The sequence below is a fragment of the Archocentrus centrarchus genome, chromosome 17 (assembly GCF_007364275.1).
Source record: "Archocentrus centrarchus isolate MPI-CPG fArcCen1 chromosome 17, fArcCen1, whole genome shotgun sequence".
Classification (NCBI taxonomy): Eukaryota; Metazoa; Chordata; class Actinopteri; order Cichliformes; family Cichlidae; genus Archocentrus; species Archocentrus centrarchus.
The window spans coordinates 29,723,484-29,738,128 of NC_044362.1; the positions used below are offsets into that span (position 1 = coordinate 29,723,484).

The following is a 14,645-nucleotide window of genomic DNA, read 5'->3' on the forward strand; positions in this document are numbered from 1 at the left end:
ATAGATACTCTTATCTAAATACTATCACAAACAACATCAGCATTTAGTCAGAATAAAGTCAAATTTGTCCCATTACAGATGAAAGTACTAAAATAGTAAGTGTGGGACGCAGCAGACTCATAGAACAGTTCTTTACCTGAAATCTGCATCTAAAGCTGATGTTTTGTGGCTCATTACTAAGGCGGCAGCAGACAGAAGAAGGTGCTATGCTGCTCCAAATCACAGAACAGCTGGTAACAAAAACCCTGAGCATTAATAGTGAATGAAAACCACCTTTCTTTGCTCCAAAACTAATACTGAGATGTCCTTGGGCAGGGTGTTTTCCCCCCAGTTTTTCCAGTGAAAGTGCTCAGCAGTGAAAAGTCAACAGCAGCTGTAATGCACAACTCGGAGGTTTGAATTTGAGAAAGCCAAGTGTGAAAGAGTCTGCTGCTCCGAAAGGCCATATGTGCACGCACGGACACATGCACACACACAAAATTCCTCAAATAAATACTTGAGAAAAGTGAACTGATCAATATGGACTCTGGGAGGGGATTTTTTTTTTTTCTCAATATATCGGTTAGGTTCTAAACCCGAGGCTTCAAAATAGCAGGCCACAAACTAACTGGAGACATCTGAGAGGGCTTTATCATCAATAAGAAATATTGGAAAAAAATCTGCAAACAGAATTTCTAATTAAAAAGCAGTGACTGTCCAGGTACACGTTTCATCAGTATACCGAGGTTAGTCGATCAAAAAGTGCGCGCACACACACACACATTCAAATCTATCTTTCGCCTTGTCTCTTACCTCATGTCTTTTGGCCACTCGTCTGGCCACAATGAGCTGGATCATACCGCGCTTGTTGCCTTCAGTTGACATGGATTTACGTAGCGTCTCCATCGCGTCTTGGTTGGTTTTGCCCAGTAGTGACTCCCCGTTGACAGCAATCAACTGGTCATTTACTCGCAGCCGTCCATCCTTTTAATGGACAAGAAGTTGCATATAAGGAATACATATAAGAAATACATAATATGGTGTGTAAACTCACTGAAGCTAGCACTGAAAAAGTGTACTGTGCATTTGTTACTGACTAAGCAATACACACACTGTGTGATAAATAAAAAGCACTTATACCTCCAGTTTAACAATAACCTTGATCTAATCAGACAGTCTCACTGACTAAGTGTATCCTGTTTCTAGTCATGATCTAATGTCTTGCAGAAAACGGTGCTTTCAAGTCCATTATCATGTGCTGTCAACACAAGCTTATTTGTATGAAAAACAATCAAGTTGAAGGACTATTGAAACTGACTGCAGCACTGCAGCCAGCCACAGAAGAAAGGGTGCTTTGTGCTCACAGATCTCATCACAGCTTAAGCGTTTCTATGAAACAGAAAAGTCATTTTACCTCACGTTCCCTGTTAGAAGGTTAAACCACCAGAGATCCATAGCATGGCTATCAGCTGGTTTAAAGTTACTTTCTGAGGCTTGATATATAGAAAATTCATACCCAAGATTTAAAAAGCTTTAAACGCCTGCAAACAAAGTCTCAAACAACAAAATGCATTAAAACAAATGGATTTAATTCTAAACTTAATGATAGTGCCACTGGTTTGGTATCAGAGAGGATCCAATGGTGCACACAGGATTTAGATTTAGAGCTAACTGAATGAGCATCTTGATATTTCAGTGGGACAAAGAAAAAAAAAAAACCCTTTCCTACATTTTTAATCTTTCTTTTGTAGATTTCCACTGAGATGCTCATTGAGAAGTTATTCATAAGAGAGGCCTTGAAGATACCTTGCAGGCTGCACCTCCATTTATGATGGATTTGACAAAGATGCCCAGATCTGCATGGTTTTCCTTGGAGCGGTTGCCTTTGACGCTGACACCCAAACCTGCTGAACCTGAGTCACTGAGGGGGATCTCAAAGGTCAGGAACTCTCTGGTCCCATCAGGGGTCAGGACCAACTCGTCCTCCTCTGTCTTCTGTAAGAGGGGGGGGGGGGCAAAGAATGAGAGAGAGAGAGACACAGATTTAAACAGAGAAAGCACTCTGACCAGCAACTACAAAGCAACTTTTTAAAATCCAGAGAGCCCACAGACAAAGTCACATTTAAATACAGTTAAATGCTCATACACTGTAATGAATATTTAATTATCCAGAGCAAAAACATTCATGCATTTAGCCTAAAGCAGTAAAGCAAAAGCCCCTTTAGCCTTGCCATACTTTCACCATGTTCCTTGGGGTTAGCAAAAGCACAAAAGTTAAAAGGACATTCATTTGGCTACTTGAGGTTAATGAAAGGAACTTGCATATAATTTGCAGCAGGGCAGATAGCACGGAGGTAAATCAGAGTGCAAGCTCATTAGCTACAACAGATTTATTAGTGTTAAACAGACTACCAGTCTTAAGTGTTAAATCAGGTGCTTAGTATATGCAGGCAGAGACTTCTGTTGTATAATTAAGGCGCAAGACTCATTAGTGGACGATGAACCAGATAAACTAAAGAAATACTCATTTTGACATTAAAATGACATTTTAAAATAATTGGGATGTGTAGCTTTGATCTTCGGTGCCAGAGAATAAGCTGCAAGTCCGAGTAAACCGTAATGAATAAGACTGAAGCTAGTTTTCATGAGAACATGCCATTTCTTGCAGCTCCATCTCCTACTCTAGAAGATTTTTAGAGAAAGATTATAGCCTGCTCCACCAACGACAAATGACATAACACGAACCTGCTTCACATCCACCAGTAACAAAGACGGCATTAATGCCCGAGCCTCGACTGCACGGTAATATGAAGCTCCACAATAGCCAATATCTCGGCTAACTAAGCACTTCTGTCATGTACCTGAAAGCACAGCGTGAATCAAAGCAAATGCAATTGGAGAGCATTTACTGTGAAGCGTCTGCAGGTACACAACTAAGAAGTGTTCAATAACTGTACATCTGTCAGCACATGTTGCTGATTACATTACTGAATATATACTGTACGCATATTGGGATTAATGTCACCCTTATGAGGCCTTCCAGCTCAGTCTAATTTGGGAAATCATTTTAAATAACAGCAGCACAGCCTTGAAACGACAAAAATGGAAAACACGAACTAAAAATGAACAAATTTAGAGTTTAAAGGAAACAAAAACTCAAAATATGGACAAACTGGATCATAATTGGATAAAGAACACCAAAGAGGAGGTTAAAACCATGAAAAAGGACTAAGGCCTCACCTTAGCGCTGAGAGCTCTGGTTTAGACATTAAGCCTAAGCCCAAAACTAACTGCAAGCCCACCTTTCCACTAAAAACGCCCCGACTAAAAATGTTCATACAGAAGTGCTTATGTTACTTAAAGAATAAAAGCACAAACCTTGCACCTGAATCACGATGCCAAGTGTGTCAAACAGGCAGTAAACTTCCCAGTACCCGTGCACGAACACAGCAGCCTAATTGACATGCTGAGTGCTCTCTCTCTCTCTCTCTTCCCCTCCACAACAGGTGCTTCTCTCACTCTTTCTCTAAATTCATTCTCACTCTCTCTTCCAGCTTGACAATAAAAAGCTATTCTCTCTTGCTTGTTATTTGACAGCTGTCCTCTGAATAGATGGGTGCGTGCACGCTAGCGCCTGGCAATTATTGTGCACGCCTAATGAATTCAATCATCGGGCTCGGTGTCAGCATGTCATTAGCTCCCTTTGTTTGCTGGGAGAGAGATGGAATTACTCTGGGTGCAACCGAGGAGGGAGAAAGAGGGATGGAGGGAGAGGCAAAGTGGAGGAGGAGGAGGAGGAGGAGGAGGGCAAAGTGAGGATGGAGTAAAAAGGACGGGGAGGGAAGGGGAGGAAGGAAGGAAGAAGATAAAGGCCAAGGAAGCACGAAGAGCACCGCCAGGGTGTCCGCGTGTTTCAGAAAGACAAAGGAATGCTACCTGTAATAAAGTTGAGACAAAATTAAAAACAGAGCACAAGTCAATTTGATATGAGGCACAATTCATTGGAAGTGCTGCAGAATAATAAAGACAACAGGAATTTAATTATTTTTGCCCCAATTCATTCTGCTGAAATAAATTTAAGGCAAATTAAAAAGTGACTCCTTAGCTGTGAATAATTGAACAGGAAAGGCATTGTTACTGGTAGAAACACCATATAACTGAAGTGTTTTTTATTTCAGGGTTGAAAATAAGTCTCCTCTTTAAATCATGTTTTGATTGAATTTAACTGCCACATACTTTACTATCTAATGTACGGGATTATCTGGTAACCCTGACAGAGATCTTTTTGGCTTTCCAAAACACAAGAGAGACTTCCAGCAATGATAGTTAGCAGTGAGTTTGGTAGACAAGTCTAGGTTCCACCCCACCACCCTAAAAAAAAAAAGAAACAAAAAAAAAAGAAAAAAAAGGTCAGCCAACTACCTGACTGACCAAGTTTTCCCATGGCATGGGCATATTCCGGCCAGGATTATTGGGCTCAAATTGTGAGAGTGGTTTACAGCTTCTTTGTTTTGAAGAAGCTGCAAAAAAAATGTATTTTAGCCATTTAGCACCATTCCTGTTCTTTGAGGATCATCTTGGGGGCACCCTTTAGGTTATTGCTGCAGACAGTTTTGGTACTGATGCATTAAGGGGACTCTCACACAGGATGTATGTGCACTGTTCTCACTGCTGGGTTCGGTACACTGTTTGAGGGAGCCATAGAGGTCAGAGCAAAATAGTTTAAGCCTTCCAGGGGTATGTTGGTCTGTGTCCTGTAGCTCTTTTCTGGGAGCAACACATGAAAAAAAATCTGAAACACACAGTTTTTCCTCCCATGTTCTTAATACAAGCTCAAAGGTCTGCTGTATGATTCAGTTACTTCACACCTATAATAATCAATTTTTCTTCCATTTTGCCTCCATCATGCACGCTGCTGGCTGGATGCCCCCTTTCCACTGGCTGCAAGGGCAGCAGTTACGGCTTGTGCAAACCAGCGTAAATAATGGGTTTCAGAGCATGCCGCTCATGTGGCATCCTGTGTGAAAGCACCTTAATAGGAAGTGAAGAGGCCTGCCACAGATCAGGTATGCTACCATCTGTGGAGTGAAGTGTGAGGAGCTAAGATTAGTTTAACCAGCTAAAGTGCAGAAATGACTACTGTTTGTTTTTTTTAAAGAAAAAGAAGTTTCGTGCATAATTTTACCACAGTGGACAACTGTGGGCATCAGATTCCTACAATACTACTAAACGCTTGTTACAGTGTGTAACTTGACTTTTCTTCAGCCGACTGGTTTATACAAAGAAAGCCTCAAGCAATATTAGCAAGAACATTCTGATGTTATCTTTTCCTATGTCAAGATAGGTTTTAGGATTATGTGCAACAAAAAAACCCCCAAAGTTGATAACCTATCTAAAAACACACACACATAATTCATATATATAAAATCTAAATCTGAATCATGATCCCAGGTATTTATTTCAAATTGCTTATACTCTACCCACTTTTACATAAACCTTAATTGTCATTTTTTCAAGTTCCTGAATTATCCAACTGATTATTATTCTATAAGTCCAGACAGAGGAAAACACAGCAAAAAGGAAGGTGTGTATATATATATATATATATATATATATATATATATATATATATATATATATATATAAAAAACACAGTCACAGGAGGTAGCAAGGAAGGCAGGAAGTGAGAGGAGCTGAATCAAGGTGATGGAAAGTAAAGTAGTGATGGGCTTGAGAGGAGAGATGGAGGAAAATAGAGAGAGGGTGAAAAGGCGAGGAGCTGAAAAGAAAAGGGTGAAAAGAATGAGAGTGTGAGCATGACAATGACAGAGCGAGCGAGCGAGGGAGTGTGAATGAAAGGCCGACAGAAAGGGATGAATCCATGTGGAACACAAAAGGAGACAGACACCGCCACCTCTCTCACTGTACGCCTGCATCTCTCACTCGCTCCACTTTCTTTCTCTGCTTTTCCTATTTTTTTTTTCACCCGTCTTTTTATACGTCTCTCTCCCTTTAAAAAAAAAAAAAAAAACTCCATCTCCTCGTTTGCTGTTTTCTGCCACCTCCCTTCTCCAACTCTGATTTACTTTTTCTTGCTTCAGCCGTTGCCTTCGTCGTTTTGCTGCCCGTCTTCTTAATTGTATCTGCAGCTGTAACCAAAACAAACCATCTAAATTTGAGGAGCCACAGTTTTTGTTTTTATCTCTGACATTAAGCTAAAAAAAAAAAAAAAAACCCAAAAGTATCTTTTATTGAAAGTACTCCTTCAGACTCACGTTTGAATTCTGCCGAGAAAAACCACCGCTGAAGTCTGAAATTGTAGGAAATTAGTTTTTGTCTAGTTAACAGGTGGTGTCCATAAAGCGAGCGGTCCCCGCTTGTTCAGCTGTCAGACAACAGAAATTATATATGAGAACAACTAAAGATTCATGAGATTACTGTTAAAACCCAGTACAGGTGATGACAGTGTGTGGAGCAGGATCAACAGGCTGTAACGCAGCACAATAACTTCCCGCTTTGTTTTTTTTGGGGTGGGTGGGTTGGGGGGGGACTGGTGACAAAATGTTGGCTGTAACATAAAATTTTATGCTCTTCCATTTGAAAGCAGGAAAAGATGACGTATCAAATTCCCTTCTTTTTTCCCTCTCACCCACTGGCTTTCTGAGGCATTCTGTCCCCCTCGCCTTCTCCTTTTCACTCATCCCCATCCACCCCCAAACCTCTCCGGTGCTGCACATCTAATGCAAGTCTCACACCTTCAAAGCCTCGACTCTTATTTGTATTCTACAGCGAGTAAAAACTTGAGCATTACGAGAAATCGGACTCTTTCCCACTTCCTCGTTCTCTTTTCCACCGCAGAGCCTGAAATGATTAGCTTGACTTTGGCTGGACAAACCTGTCAATTTGACAGCATCTGGAAAAGTCGGTTGAGGGGAATTTTAAGAAAAAGAAAAAAAAAAAGAAAATGAGGGTAGGAGGTGATGATTGCAGAGAGAGGAGAGAGAGAGCAAAGTGAAAAGGAGGCAGTGAAGGGTGTAATTGGTCGAGAGAAGTCGGCTGTGGAGACCATTGTTGGCTGCCTACTGTAGCACAATCTCTGCTTATTCATACTCTAAATCTCTTTCCATATTTCTGACCTTCTATTGCTACTTTAAGCACAACCATTCTGACTCTGTTTCTGTATCTCCATCACCATCTCATCCTTTACAGTCCACACGAAATCACCAAAAAGTGCCCACTTTTTGTCTTTTGTCATTTCTGCTAAGATCCCTCTTTCCCCATGAAGAAAATTTTTCATACCCTCTTCCCTCATCTTTCCACTGCGCCCTACCTCCCCTTGTCTCCTACCCTCCCCTCCTGCTTCCCTTTTTTCTCTATTCATGACTCCCTACTTGTCCCTCCTCCCCCATCCCCTCCTCACCTTCTCTCTCTTCTCTCACTCTTTCTGATGCGTCTCGCTGTAGCTCCATGCTGATAAACCATGAATATCAAATACCTTTGCGATCGGCACAGCCGAGGCTGGCACAGCGAGGAGGAGGAGAGGGAGGCAGGTGTGTGAGTGTGTGATAGAAAAAGCCAGTGACAGGGGGAAAGAGAGGAAGTGGATCCACATGTGTGTATCGGTGGATATGATTTGTGTGTGAATAAAAAAAAACACATGAAATTCTAGCATGTGCACTCAGCAAAAACGTTACCCTTATATGATATGGCTAGGCTGACAGATACCTCCTGTGCAGCATTATGGAGGCTAAATCAGCTGATATCCACACACATACAGTCACATGTTCAACTTGCAGTCCAAAACTAATCAGCTGCCCTCTTTCTAGCTCTCCCTCCCCATCTCCCCCTCTCGGCCACTAGAAACCATTTATAACCTCATCCAACCCCAAGCAATTACACTAGCAGCTGCTCCCTGTCACTCTATGCCTGTGTGTGTTAGTGTGCGAGAATACATGTGTGCAAATGTGTAGTGGTGCGTGTGCATCTGAGGTGTTGCGTGTTTGTGTAAATTGTGCCATATGGCTCATGTATTTTAGAGTTTGCGGTGTGCAAAGGCTCTCAATAGTCTATGTAGCTCTATACTGTGTGCATGCGTGCCTGTGTGTGTGTGTGTGCATGCGTGTGTGTGTGTGTGTGTGTGTCTCAGAGTGTACAGGCCAGGTGGCAGTTTGAAACATCACTTTAATTAAGCCAAAAAGCCTGTTCTGTGGTAGAATGGCCCTCTCTGATTGACTTGTATGTGTCACCACGAGGCCGCTGCAGAACACAGAAACACCACTGAGCTTGCTGCCACAGAGCTGCAGCCATTAATCACTGCTGCTATTCTCCTGTGCTAATAATGATACAAGTTATGTAACTCCCGTAATGCCTTCTTATTACATTACAGCTTTAAAAAAATAAAAATAAGCTGCTATTTACCTAAGGTGGTGATAACAGTAATATACAGATCATGTACACTAGTAAACATGACAGATATCCCAGTACCAGAAAAAACTCCAACTCAAAAGTACACTTTAGTATACAGGGTTGCAGTAATTGATGACCTGTCCACCAGTTGGGAGTACTCTGTATTAAACTACATGTATTAGATTAAACGAAATATCATTTTTGTATGAAATGCAAAGCTAGGATATACATCTGAAGACTTCTAATGGGGACTGAAAGCAGTACACATAAGTACAGTAATATATTATCTTTCAACAAAGACCCAAAGGGAAGCTATTATGGTCATATTTTAAATCTTGAATACTACTCGAGTTGCTTTCTATGATTCACAGTTAAAAATAATCCGTATTTCTCTTATACTGAGACTTGGTGTAAGCCCATCAGTTCACGCTCTGTCTGAAATGTGTCCTTTTAACTCTTTTTGGGCAACTTTCTTCTGATTCGCTACGCCTTGCAAATAGAAAGTTTGAGTGGAAGGTGGGTGGTGCTTCTGTGCTTATATTACATATATCCATGTTCCTCGACATCATACAGATCCAAGAATGCAAAAGGAACAAAAAAAGCTGTCTGAAATGAAAAGTTTAAAGCAGTCTCACACCTGAGTTTTTGGCTTTTAGGGATTATTTATACACTCACTGAGCAGATTTTGGGAGCTTTGGGAATATTTAAGCTTTGGCACAGTTACCTCACATGCGTAGACTGACTGGGAACAGGAATCCACAGGTCAGCCAGGGCCTTCCTGTGTGCGATTTTCACGTTTTCTCACCAGGTACGCCAGCTTCCTCCCACAGTCCAAAGATGTGCATGTGCGCATTGGTGTGAATGGTTGTCAGTATCTATGTGTTCAGGGTGTACCACGCCCTTCGCCCTATGATGCCTGGGATAGGCTTCAGCCTCCCCGTAACCCTGAGCTGGACAAGCGCTTAAGAAAATGGGCGTTTAATCCAAGCATAAACCTTGAAAACTTTGTAAAAAAAGATACCAGCATTTTATCCTATAAATAAGGATACTTGTCATCGATACTGCCAGCCTGACGTTCTTGCAGATTCATGTTGATGTAGCAATAACCAAACACCTAATGTGGAAAACGCTGAGTGAGGAATATCAGTTCAAATTTTTTTGATATACAGATGTGATGCAATTATTACACAAGTCAGTAGAGTTGGCTTGTAGCTATAAACGTTGCTAAACAGCATGGTGCTATTACGATCCAGAAATAAGTGAGATGATTTCATTAACTTCTTGGAGTGAAAACTTTGGAGACTGTGCATTTTCTTATCATTAATCAAAAATGAATTATGACCCCATCTACAGCTGACAGCATTTATTGCTTCACAAATAAACTGTGCTCCAGCACAGATGCTTAAACGAAATACGGCATAATGTTTGTTACATTTTGGCAAAATCCATAAATGTGTGAGAAAAACTGCCATTTTATTTGCTATAACTCCTGCTGCATCAGGTGCAATGTGTTGTGTAGTGTTGAAACAAGGAGCAGTGCACAAATGGTATTGATGCGTCACGCGCTGACCTCATTTTATGATGAGCCGTAAATGAAATTATGTTGTATGAATGCATAGCTTTGGTTTGTCATGCAAATTGCCATTAAGAAAGGAAAAAAAAAAAAAAAAAAAAGATCATCCTACACAATACCGACATACTTCTGACCTCGTTACAAACAAATAAATAACAATACTGCCAATTTTTCTGTAATATATGCCGTGTCATGGGCGGCCAATATACATCATATGCTGAATGCTTTATCATGCCATGAAAAAAAAAAAAAATCCTTCATCATTACACCAAAATGTGCTAACAAATTACCATTTCATAACAGCTTTGTATGCGCAGAGGAAGCATTCACATGTGATAGATAGCATCTTGGCACGGTGTTGCTGTAGCATTACTGCTGCTCCTGCTGATGGCTTTTCAATATAGCATTGCAGTAATTTTCCATAAGCCTGTGTGACTAATGGCGTAAACAATGGAGCTGAATGTTCACGTTATGGGCCCATTATGAAACTATCAGAGCAGGCATGTAAAGACGGATGCCTTTGATCAGCGCTCTATTGTAGCAGCCAGGTGCAGAGAAGAGGATTTAAGTCTTAAAGTGTGTCTTAAGTGTGTGTGTGTGTGTGTGTGTGGGGCAGAGGGAGGAGAAAAAGAATGGCAAACGAGAACTAAGAAAGACGGAAACAAGACGGTACAGTGGAAATTGAAGAGAAGAAGGAGGCGAGAAAGAGACAGAAAACACAACAAAGTCTTTTGTTGTTACAGACCATTGGAAAAGCAATGGATTGCTTAAATGACTCCCAGTCTATTTGTGCAGCCACCCAAAGTATCTCATTTGCCTTTCATGCCCCCCCCCCATACAGCATATAACAGCCCACACCGGTGATGTCATGCAGCAGTTACCTCTATTAGCCAGTGGTGTGTCCCGGCTGTCACAGGCTGCCTTGGATGCTAAAGGGAGCAGTCAAAGTCAACAGGTTAGACACATAAGCCCCTTCGGTACAGACCAATTACTGATGCTAGGACACTAAATGCAATAAAATGACTTTTCAGCCGGAAGGTTTAAAGTGAGTCGACCAAATATGTAACGAGGGTCATGTTAGTGCCATGGATGAAGGACTAAAAGAAACATGAATCATCCTAATCACTGGTAATTTTTTTTATTGTAATGAATTAAGAGCTGTGCAAAAAAAAATATGACAATACAATAACTAAAAGTTTTAGCCAGCCTCTACTGGACTATTGTAAAACCGTGTGTGATTTTTGGGTCATGGGACCGATTTCATAAACCGAGTGCTTTTTCCACTTCAGTTGCTGCATTTTGTCTGCCGTGTAACCCCTGACAGAGCTCTCTCTCAAAGGATGAGTCATGCTGTGCCAACTTCCAAAAGCCCAGCTGAGTGCTGGCAAAGCCGAAGATCTAAAAGCTCTCTACATACTAGATTCTGTTCGCTTTTTTTTTTTTTTACGTAACAAACTGCACTGCAGAGATGCACAACAGAAAACAGATTAAGAACAAAATCAACAGATATAATTAAGCCTGTTTTTTGTTTGCTAAATCTCAGAATCTGTTGCTTTTTAAAAGTTTTAGATGTGTTTTAATTAAATGTTTGGACAGTTGGCTGAACAAAATTAATGAAGACCCCCATATGACCAGCAATTTTCACAATCTTTTGCTCACTGATGAAAATTAAGAGGAGAATCAATAGAATAATAATGTAATAACTGGCTGTTGCGATACTGCTACTGCTGCTATCCGGTGTTTTCCATCTATTACTTGAAAATGGATGTCCATTAAAAGCTGTTCTTTCGAACCCACGCCCTGCCCCTAAAGCCTTACACCATCGTGGTGCCGCTGCTATTGTTGTTATCGGCAGTGAGATGTTTAAAATGAGGAGCCTGACAGCAGATAACATCTGAAAGGCACTGAATCCATTATGGCGGTTGATGTTCCGGGAAAGAGTAAGGAGAAGGCTCATCTGGAGGTTTGGAGTTTGGAAAGTAGGGGGGAAAAAAAAGAAAGGGGGAGCTGAAAAGAGACGAAATGGGTGTGAGAGGAGACAGCATGACTGTGGTGCGTTTTCTCATCTGTCTGCCTCCAGTTCACATGGGTGCATTGATTTTAGGGCAGCAAACACCCGAAACAGAAGAAAAGGAGAAATATTTCCTTACATAAAAGATGCAAATTGCATTAAATACAAACCTGTTTTTTTTTTTGTTTTTTTGGGGGGGGAAGGTGTCTAGGTTGGCATTAATTGTGGTTCTACACATTGGGAATATTTGTCCTCCTTGGACAGAGATACTGTCAGAAAGTGACAAAACCACATGAAACAGCTGCACAAACCACATGGCTCAACAAGATTTTTCTTTATATGACTGGAAAAATAAATGTGGAGAAAAATAAACCAATTAATTCCCAATAAATATTCCAAGCTTTCTTCCTTATACTGCCCTTTTGGAAGGCAAACGGTACAATGCTGCCAAGAATGGCTTATACCATTTCAACTTACAATGTGACAATTCTCACTGTAATGGCAGCAACGGGGGACACAATGGTGTTCATCTGCACTTATTCGAATTCCTTTGGAATGATACATGTCATCTTTTCTGCACATGTGCACACATGTGAAATGTGCCAGCTGCAGTCACGATAGTCAACAACGCTCCCGCCATAACGCTTCGTCACGACGAGGATCATCCCCACAGCTGGCAGGTACAACCGCCAATCAGATTAACTGGGCAATTACACTTCTAATGTGCCACGCAAAAAACCTAAGCGATTACCTGCACTCAGCCAGATGCAACCTGAAGGTGAGGCCAGATGTGAAGACGTGAAGTCAGTTAAATTACAAATCAAATTTGGCATGTAAATGGAGAGTTATGGAAATCTGAATAGCTTTTTAATATGAGCAGTAAAAACAGATGAGCTTTTAACAGCTGCTGCAGTAGAGGGCCTTTTAGGGTAATGCGTGCCATAAAGACCACACTAACAGTGGGAGACACTGTACATCCTGATGAGAGCTGATTATTCACAGAAGGCAGATTCTGAAACAAACTCCATAGGGTGCAATCCCAAGATTAAGAATATCTGTCAGACATTTATAGCAGACTATATACTTTATGTTAAGTTCTTCAATTACAGAAGCTGTGATCTATTAAAGCAGTCACGGTGTCTGCGCACGATTCACTGCACTGACTGCATTTCCCCCTTATAAAGTGAAGCACACTAAACTTTAAACTCAGTTTGTTATTCCCCTCACATATCAGAGTTGGTCTGTAGCAACAAGGCCAGACTGACAACTTTATCCACAGCCAGCAACTAAAGCAAACTTCCACTTCACTAGCAAATGCAGCTCTGAAGGGAGTGATGGAGCAAATTATACTGCAGCACAGCCTCAACAGCCACACACTGATGAACCATGAAACTGTGGCTTGTTACAACTCCTCTGGTTAGAGATTAAAATTACTGTTACTTACTAACACTTATAGATAGGGGTACTGATTTGCACTCTGATTAACCAGCTACTTTACTAGCAGAGCCCGCATGCATGCAGAAGTTGGGTGATAACATGCGAAGGGGAGGGTTGGGCTAAATAGAGGAGGGAGTTGTTAAAGAAGTGAAATGGAGGTTTTGGTGCAGGCTAATGTACGGGCGGTGTCTTACCAAATCTCTGGGGATTTGCATCTGGGGCTCAGGATTCTAGAGGATGGAGGAGGGAAAGAAGAACCAAAAGTAATCAGGAAAAATATATATTTATTGACAGAAACAGTGAACATTCGACTATAAGAAGCCAGGGTGCGGGAACTTGTGGGTGAAGTGATGCAGTTTAAGTAAACAGGGTACTAAAATGTCAAATCTAAGGAAGATGGGCAGTTGCTGCCGGTGTGGAGACTTAAAGCATCAACTGTGGCTCGGAAACAACTGAAGTGTTTGCAAAGATAAAATCTTGGTGACTTTATCTGATCCGAATGCTATCTTTGCATCGCCACAACCTTTTACTCCTTCACTTTAATTTACTCTGGAGCTGCTCCAATGGGCATCCTCTTATCGTCCAGCTGCCCTCACCCACATGATACAAACAAACAGATTGCTTTCATCAGAAGAAAAAAAAATGACCTGAATAAATTTGCAGCCACAATCTTTACAAGTAAAATGCTCCTTATGGACCGAGTTTCTGAAAAAAAAAATCTTTTTCACTGTTTTGTATGTAAATAAATTAATCTCAGCCTTTGAGGGGAAAAAACTAATCTTTAAAAAACATTAAATTTGGCGATCTTAAAAAAGTGCTGCTTTTTTAAAATCCTGCGTCTCTCTGAGTGAAACCAAATGTGATTTTATGGAGGATTTTTTTTATGTTGGTGATGCAGGAATTTGAATAATAATACAGCAAATGTGAATAGCATTTCCAATTTCTTTGTTAGTCTATTATTACTGTGTAAGCTCAATTTCCTATTCAAGGCATTGTGTGTCATATTGATATAGTTTCACATTAGTGATGAAATAGATTGTTCAGCTTAGATTAAGGGTTCTTTATACCTGCTGAGAATTATGTCACCTGTAATACGACAGCTGTTCACTTAATTCTTTTCATTACTCTACATTAGGTTTAATATATTAGGCTTAGTAACCGCCATATTTAATTCACAGCCATGTGCCAAGAAAGCCCAGTTTTAGGTTTTCTAAGCTTAAATGACCCTTTCTTATGCAC

At 40.8% G+C, this 14,645-nt stretch overlaps 1 protein-coding gene across 5 annotated transcripts in view; it reads right to left on the minus strand.

The window, feature by feature from the left end:
- Positions 1 to 14,645, minus strand: part of pard3ab (par-3 family cell polarity regulator alpha, b) — a 188,165-nt gene that overhangs the window by 32,172 nt on the left and 141,348 nt on the right. For 3 of the 5 annotated variants that reach the window (XM_030751153.1, XM_030751150.1, XM_030751149.1), the window contains 4 exons: positions 13,601 to 13,636; positions 10,840 to 10,887; positions 1,786 to 1,974; positions 793 to 963 (listed from right to left, as the gene is read on the minus strand). In XM_030751153.1, the coding sequence (XP_030607013.1) occupies positions 793 to 963; positions 1,786 to 1,974; positions 10,840 to 10,887; positions 13,601 to 13,636 (444 nt within the window). The remainder of the gene's footprint in view (positions 1 to 792; positions 964 to 1,785; positions 1,975 to 10,839; positions 10,888 to 13,600; positions 13,637 to 14,645) is intronic. The other 2 variants (XM_030751151.1, XM_030751152.1) reach the window with 2 other exon arrangements.